The sequence below is a fragment of the Nesoenas mayeri genome (assembly GCF_963082525.1).
Source record: "Nesoenas mayeri genome assembly, chromosome: 26".
Taxonomy (NCBI): Eukaryota; Metazoa; Chordata; class Aves; order Columbiformes; family Columbidae; genus Nesoenas; species Nesoenas mayeri.
Genome location: NC_137552.1, coordinates 2,279,254 through 2,287,468, shown reverse-complemented (window position 1 = coordinate 2,287,468; position 8,215 = coordinate 2,279,254). Strand labels below are relative to the sequence as shown.

The 8,215-nt window shown below is 64.0% G+C and overlaps 1 protein-coding gene across 1 annotated transcript; it reads left to right on the top strand.

Annotated features, from left to right (window-relative positions):
* Positions 1-4,025: 4,025 nt before the first annotated feature.
* Positions 4,026-5,943, top strand: FZD2 (frizzled class receptor 2; the record flags this gene model as incomplete). The annotated part of the gene is made up of 1 exon (XM_080359809.1): positions 4,026-5,943. The coding sequence occupies one exon, from the start codon at positions 4,026-4,028 to the stop codon at positions 5,694-5,696; it is 1,671 nt and encodes a 556-aa protein (XP_080215935.1). The 3' UTR covers positions 5,697-5,943.
* Between the last annotated feature and the right edge of the window lie 2,272 nt (positions 5,944-8,215).

The window sequence follows — 8,215 nt, the reverse complement described above, 5'->3', positions numbered from 1 at the left end:
AGGGCATGGGCCGGGGGGGCCCTTCCTCTGAGCTCCTGGGGGACCCCCGGGGGTACCCCGTCCCGGCTGGCATCGCCTGATGTAGCCGCTCCATCCCCTGATTTCTGCTTCGCCCTTCTCCGTGCCAGTCCCCAGGAGATGGGGGTGGTGGGAGCTGGAGCTACCAGAGCCCCCCCCAAAAAATATATTGCCCTCCCAATGCCCTGGCCACCAGCTCAAGAGTGGCGGCTGGTGCGAGCAGCTGTGCCAGCCCCAGTAGCACCCATGAGTGGGAACCCACGGGTGGGCACTGGGGCTCAGAGAGGGGCCGGAGCTTCCCCATGACTGGGCTTGGGGACCTGGGGGGGTCCAAAGCCAGGACTTGGGGCCTTTCTTGTGTCCCACATCCCTGGCCCTCTGGGGTGCAGGGAGGACCCCACAAGCACCCTGGCACCCCGTGGCACTGCAGGAGTCCTGGGGAGAGGGGCTCCATGGGGACCTGTTCCAGCAGGGACATCTCCAGGGGTGGTGGCACCCATGAGCCAACCCTGGCAGGCAGGACCTCAGGGTGCCAGGGCAGGGGACGGGCAGCACCGGGTGCCCACCAGCAGCCCCCAGTGCTGTACTGGGATGAAGTGAGAGAGGAGCGCTGGAGGGACTGGGACGCCTGGAGAGCTGCAAGGGGGAGCCCTGGGGGGAGCTGGGCTTGGTCCCATATTCCCAGTGCCACCCAGCCCGGTCTGCTGGCAGCACCCACCTCTTCCCGCTGGGTGCCAGCATGGCTCCCTGTCCTCACAGGGTCCACTCTGGCCAGAACACCAACCCCAGACCCCCACATGGAAGCTTTAGGGAGGGGGCAGGATCCTTTCCCAGCCTGCACGTTCCTGGCAGCGCCTGGGGACTGGGATGGGAGCCTGGTGACGGGGACAAAGGCCACACTGCATGTCCCTGCGAGGGGACACCCCTGAGCCGCCCAGACCCCACCGGCTGCCTCCCTGGGGTGCCCCTGACACCCAGGGGTCCCTCCTGGGGCTGCCTGCTGGTTCTGCTCCAGTTTCCCCCTCCCCAGGAGGGTCCAGCACCCACTCCGGGTGGGACCACATCCCCGTGTGTCCCCAGTGCCCAGAGGTCCTGGGGAGCCCCTGTCCTGACCCACCAGCACCCCACAGCGCCCAGGGGGACAGGGAGCACGGGGACAGCCCCTGCCACCCCCTCTGCAAGTTACACACTGGAAAGAGGCCAAAATCCAAAGCTTTTAGGAAGCCAAGATCCACGTGGCTGTGCAGACACCCCCGCACCCCCTTCTGTCCCCATGCTCGGCTGGTGGGGCTGGGCTCTGTCCCCCCACTGCCATGGGCGACATGGGGGGGGGTCACACGGGCCACATCCTGCACCCCCAAAGCTGAGAGGAGCCACGGCTGGAGGGGCCATCCCACGTCACACCTGCGATGGGGGAGCTGGGACGGGGCTGGGCTGCAGCCGGGGGCCACGATCCGTCCTCAGCTCGGCCCCCGCGGCCCCGCCAGGCCCCTCAGGACCCGCTGGGCGCCCGCCAAGCGCCGGCCATGCCGAGCTGCCCTCCGCGGCGCATGGCGGCGTGGGCTCAGCGCCGGCCCCAAACACAGCACCCCTGGGTGGGCACCCGGCCGCTGGCACCCATCCCACCCACCTCACCCCCTGGGACAACCATTGCAGCCTTGTCTGGGATCACAGGGACCCCCATTTTCCATCCCGGACCCTTTCGCAAGAGCGGGGAGCCCCCAGCATCCCGCCAAGCGCCGCGGTGACAACCGGCACGTCCGGGAAAGCTGCCGGGGGGGCCGGGAGCGGGTGCGCATCGTGTGTCCCATAGCTCCCCCCCAACCCGGGCTTTGATTTCTGGAGCCCCCCCTGCCCTTCCCCCTCGGCCAGGAGCCGCGCAATGGTTTCAATTACGCTCTGAAAGGCGGTGGGGCCCTCTTTTCACGGCAGCCCGGGTTTCTCCTGCTCACAACAAAAGCTTAAGTTACAGGAAAGGGAGAGAAAGGGAGGGAGGACGGCAGAGGGGAAGGGGGCAGCCGGCACAGAGCCCCTCGCCCCCCCAGAAAGGAGCGGGACTGCCCACCGAGCCCCCCCTCGGTGCCCCTTGGGGTGCTGCTTTGAGAAGGGCAGCCCCCACTAACCCACCGCCAACATTTGGGGTGCCTGCCCGTGGTTTCTTTCCCTGACAAGGGTCTCCAGTGTGTCCCGGTCTCCTCTGGCATGTCCTGGAGCCCCCGGTTTGTTCTGGTCCCCCCAGTGTGTCCCAGTGCTCCCCAGCATGTCCTGGATCCCCCAGTTAGTTCTGGTACCCCCCAGCATGTCCCAGATGTCCCTGGTGTGTTCTGATCCCCCCCCAGCATGTCCCAGATGTCCCTGGTGTGTTCTGGTCCCCCCTCAGCACATCTTGGTCCCCCCCAGAGTGTCCCAGTCCCCCCCAGTGTGTCCCAGATCCCCCCAGCAGGTCCCAGATCTCCCCGTGTGTCCCAGTTCCCCCACCGGTGTGTCCCAATTCCCCCCAGTGTGTCCCAGCCCCCCAACTCTCTCCTGCTGCCCCAGTTTTGGGGACAGAGGTGTGGGGCATTGTGGGGGCAGATGTGGGTTGTCCCCTGCCACCCTGTCTGATTTGGGGACATCGGGGACACCCCCAACTATGCAGTGGCCTTGTGGCTCCAGCAGCACCCCAGGGTGGCCATGGACACCCCATGGGGCGGTGGGTCCACCTGGGTGACACCTGGGGACCAAGGGGTACTGAGGCCAAGGCAGCGCTGTCCCCAGGGCGGGTGGCCGGGACACACGTGGGTGCCAGAGGTCACCAGGGGGCTCATCCTACCTCAGTGCACCCTAAAGGGGACCTGGGGACAGCAGGGACCCACTGCAGCATGTTGGGGATCCAGGCTGGGGGAGGGGGGAGGACGGAGCAGGGGACACACACCAGGGGCCAGAGGACACAGGGGGGGTGCAGGGGACACCAGGGGAGTGCAGGGGAAACCGGGGGCTGTGGAAGACACGGGGAGGCAGGAGACGTGGGCGGGGGGGGCAGGAGACATGGAGGGGAAACAGGGGACACGGGGGGGCAGGAGACTCGCGGGGGAAACAGGGGACACGGCGGGGTGCAGGGAACACGGGGGAGGAACAGGGAACACGGAGAGGTAGGAGACATGGGGGGGGCAGGGGACACGGGGGGGTGCAAGTGACACGAGGGGGGCAGGGGACACGTGAGGGGAACAGGGGACACGTGGGGGGAACAGGGGACACGGGGGTCAGGGGACACAGGGGGGACTTTTCCCCGTGGCCCCGTCCCGACCCCACGCCGCGGGGGGAGTTTTCTCAACGCACAAAAAGTTTGCGGCGGGGCGGGGGGGGCCGGTGACCCCCGGGAGCTGCGGAGACTGGGGCGGGGGTGCGGGGGGGGGGGCGTGGCCGGGTGCGGGGGGGGCGTGGCGTCCTCGCCGTTTGAATGTGATTGGCGGGGCGGGGAGGGCGGGGCCCGGCGGGGGCGGGGCTCGGGGGGGCCGCTCCGCCCGGCGGGGACGCGGCGCTGCCCCGCACAAAGGCGGCGGGAGCGTCCGGTGCGGCCGCTGCGCTCCCCCGGCACCCCCAGGTACCCCCTCCCCCCGGTACCCCCCCGTTCCTCCCCCCCCCCCTGCACCCCGCTAGCGCCACCGCCCGGCCGGGGCTCCGGGGGCTGCACCGCGGAGCGCCGGGTCGGAGCAGCGGGAGCAGCGGGAGCAGCGGGACCGCCAAGTCCAGGCAGCGGGAGCAGCGCCGGGGCCGAGCACCGCGACCGGGGACCGGGAGCCATCCCGCCGTGCACGGTACACGGGGACAGCGGGAGCCGTCGAGCCAGGCACCGGCCACACAAACTTCGGGCACCGGGAGCAGTCCCGGCAGGACCTGAGTCTGTTCGTGCAGCGAGAGCCATCGGGACGGCAGATTGGACATTGGGAACCAGCACCGGGCACGGCAGATCTGGACAGGAGCACCGGCCGGCTGGCCGGGCACCGGGCACGGTAAATCGGGGCGCCATGGCCCCCCGCGGCGTGCTGCCCGCCCTGGCCTGGCTGCTGGTGTGGCTGAGCGTGGCGCCGGGACGGAGCCAGCTGCACGGCGAGAAGGGCATCTCCATCCCCGACCACGGCTTCTGCCAGCCCATCTCCATCCCGCTCTGCACCGACATCGCCTACAACCAGACCATCATGCCCAACCTGCTGGGCCACACCAACCAGGAGGACGCGGGGTTGGAGGTGCACCAGTTCTACCCCCTGGTGAAGGTCCAGTGCTCGCTGGAGCTCAAGTTCTTCCTGTGCTCCATGTACGCGCCGGTGTGCACGGTGCTGGAGCAGGCCATCCCGCCCTGCCGCTCCATCTGCGAGCGGGCGCGCCAGGGCTGCGAAGCCCTCATGAATAAATTCGGTTTCCAATGGCCCGAGCGATTACGCTGCGAGAACTTCCCCCGGCACGGCGCCGAGCAGATCTGCGTGGGGCAGAACCATTCGGAGGACGGCGGCTCGCCGGCGTTGCTCACCAGTGCCACGCCGCTGGCCGGCCAGGGCACCCCGGGAGCCCCTCGGTACGCCACCCTCGACCACCCCTTCCACTGCCCGCGCGCGCTGAAGGTGCCCAGCTACCTCAACTACAAGTTCTTGGGCGAGAAGGACTGCGCGGCGCCCTGTGAGCCCGCCCGGCCCGACGGCCACATGTTCTTCAACGAGGACGAGATCCGTTTCGCCCGCATCTGGATCCTCATCTGGTCCGTCCTATGCTGCGCCTCCACCTTCTTCACCGTCACCACCTACCTGGTGGACATGCAGCGGTTCCGCTACCCCGAGCGACCCATCATCTTCCTCTCAGGGTGCTACACCATGGTGTCGGTGGCCTACATCGCCGGCTTCGTGCTGGAGGAAAGGGTGGTCTGCAACGAGCGCTTCCAGGAGGACGGCTACCGCACGGTGGTCCAGGGCACCAAGAAGGAAGGTTGCACCATCCTCTTCATGATGCTCTACTTCTTCAGCATGGCCAGTTCCATCTGGTGGGTCATCCTGTCCCTCACTTGGTTCTTGGCCGCCGGCATGAAGTGGGGCCACGAGGCCATCGAGGCCAACTCCCAGTATTTCCATTTGGCCGCCTGGGCCGTGCCGGCCGTCAAGACCATCACCATCCTGGCCATGGGGCAGATCGACGGGGACCTGCTGAGCGGCGTCTGCTTCGTGGGCCTCAACAACATCGACCCTCTGCGGGGCTTCGTGTTGGCCCCGCTCTTCGTCTACCTCTTCATCGGCACCTCCTTCCTCCTGGCCGGCTTCGTCTCCCTCTTCCGCATTCGCACCATCATGAAACACGGCGGGACCAAAACGGAGAAGCTGGAGAGGCTGATGGTTCGTATCGGGGTCTTCAGCGTCCTCTACACCGTCCCGGCCACCATCGTCATCGCCTGTTACTTCTACGAGCAGGCGTTCCGCGAGCACTGGGAGCGCAGCTGGATCAGCCAGAACTGCAAGAGCTTGACCATCCCCTGCCCGCTCCACTTCACCCCCCGCATGACCCCCGACTTCACCGTCTACATGATCAAGTATCTCATGACTCTCATCGTGGGCATCACCTCCGGCTTTTGGATATGGTCGGGGAAAACCCTGCACTCCTGGAGGAAGTTCTACACGCGGCTCACCAACAGCAAGCAGGGCGAGACCACGGTGTGACCCCCCTGCCGCCAGCCCGGCCGCCGCCTTCGTCATTTTGATGTCGGGGGGTGTGGGGGGGCGATTTTATTATTATATATTTTTTATTTTTTAGATTTATTAACGCCTAAGGGGTGTCTCTTTTTCTCTTTGATTTTTTTTTTTTTTGTAATTAAACCTGTAAATAGCATTTGTAAATTTAATGAGATATTTCTATTTAAAAGGCGAAAGGGGGGAGGATGAGAAAAGAGAAGGGGGGGATGAGAAGGGGAAGGGGAGAAGAGGAGGAAGGGAAAGGGGTAAGAGGAGAAAGGGAAAGGGGAAAGAGGAGAAAGGGAAGGGGGAAAGAGGAGAAAGGGAAGGGGGAAAGAGAAAAGGGAGAAAAGAGGAGAAATAATGGAGAAAAAGGAGAAATAAGGGAGCAAAAAAGGGGGGAAAAGAGAGGACAAAAAGGGAGAAAATGGAGAGAAAAAGGAGGAGGGGAAGAGAAAAACATAAAGAAAAAAGAGGGGGAAAAAGGAGAGAGTGTGTGAGGTTCCCCGCTCGGGTCCCCCCCATGTGCCGCAGCCGCCCCCCCCGGGACAAGGGGGAGCAAAGCGAATAACCCACTAAAAATGCCATTTTTCTCCTTCTCTTTTTAGAAACTCCTCCAAAAAGTGGCTTTTTTCACTCCCCCCGCTTCGCTCGCTCCCAAAAGATGCTGTGACAGGGCCGTCCCCACCCCGGGGGGGTCTCTGCTTGTCCCCCCCCCTGTTTTGCCACTGACTTTTCCTCCCGAATTAACTTTTTAAACAGTCCGTTCCGATCCCAACCGAGTAAAACAAAACGCTAATTTACTCCCTGGGGCTTTTTTTTTAGCCCCTTCAAAGAATTAAATGGGTGGGGGTTCCCCATGGGCCCCCCCACTTCATGGCACCGCGGGGATGAGCTGGAATCTCCCTCCAGCTGGAACAAAGCGCGTCGTGGGGGGGGAAATATCTATTTAACCCCCCAAAAATAAGGGGTTTGTGGTTCGGAGTGAGAGGGGCCCCTCCTGTGCCCCCCCCGGAGGAAATAGCTCGCATTTTCTATAGGATTAGGGGTTTCTGGCTGCGCGTGGGCCCCCGATCCTGAATCTGCGGAGAGAAGCGGGTCCCGGCTCCGGGTTTTGGGGGTTTGGGGGATGCGATGTGGGGAGTTTGGGCTCGGTGAGGATGGGTTTAATCATTGAAATGAAAAGCAAATCAAAATACTCCTCCCAAAATGGAGAGGGAGACCCGGCCGGACCCCGCGGCCGCCCCCAAAGCGGCCTCGCGACGTCGCGGAGCTTCTCGGCTCCATTATTCGGGGGGATGTGGGGATCCTCTGGGCTTGCGGGGGGAATCGAGCGGTTCCTTGTTCCCCAGCAAAGCCCCGGGATGGTCCCAAAACCCCCCGAAAAACCCCCTTTCTCCGTTGGAGGGCAGAGCGGGCGCCGAAGGGGTTAAGGCTGCGCCTCTCCAGCACATTTTGGAAAGGAAAAACTCTTTGGATCCGGTTTAATTTTCCAGCGATGACTTGGAAAGGGGGAGAGAACAGGGGGGGAGATATATCCAGGGTTATTTGCCCCCCCCATCCATGGAGAAGCAGTTTGAGGGACTGGCTGGGAACCCCCCCGGCACCCCAAATTTTTGGTGGCTCTTGAAATAGGGATTAAAACGGGGTTGATTTTATCGCTGCGATGTCTTTGCCGCCCTCCCAGCGGGGAGCACTGGGGGTGACATCGGCAGCACGAGCTTTGGCCCATGGGATGGGGGGACCCCCCCTTGTACTCCCTCATCCCCAAAGGTGCCATCGCATGGGGGGGTTCGCCCTTTTGGGCACCGGATCCAGCCCTGGGGGTGCTTTGCCTTGCTCTGGGGGTGCTGCCCCATCGATGTCCAACCGGGGGGGTCCCCAAAACAGCAAATCCCACCCCAGGCCACTTTGTTTTCCAGAGGCGAAGCGGCCGGGGAACGGGGGAATGTAAACTCTCCACCCAGGAATGCAGGAGTTGGGAGATGATTTTATTCTTAATTTATTTTAAAGCCTTCGGTGTCCCGGCTTTGGAAAACAGAGCTGGGATTACAGAGGCTGGGCTTTGGGGGACCCACCTGGGGGGTTGTGTCCATGTCTCCCCCCCTGGCTCCTGTGATATCCGGGGGGGTCTGAGCTGGAATTGGAAGAGTTGGGGCGGATCCTGCCCTGGCAGCGCCTTTCGGAGGCCTTTTCTGAGGAGTTTTGGAGGGTTTTGGAGGGTTTTGGCTCTCGAGGTTGTTTGTGGCCTGAGTGGGGAAGGAGCTGGAGGGCGTTTGCAGGGAACAGTCCGTGTGTCCCCGCTCTGTCCCCCGGTCTGTCCCCCCAGGTCAGGGTAACCCTGGGGACAGGTCACCACAAGAGTGGGTGTCGCTGGGGATGTGTCACCCCAGATCCAACTAACCCTGGGGACAGGTCACCTTGGGTGTGAGTTACCCCAGGGGACGGTCACCCTGGGGACAGGTCACCCCAGGTCCTATTAACCCTGGGGACAGGTCACCCCGGGT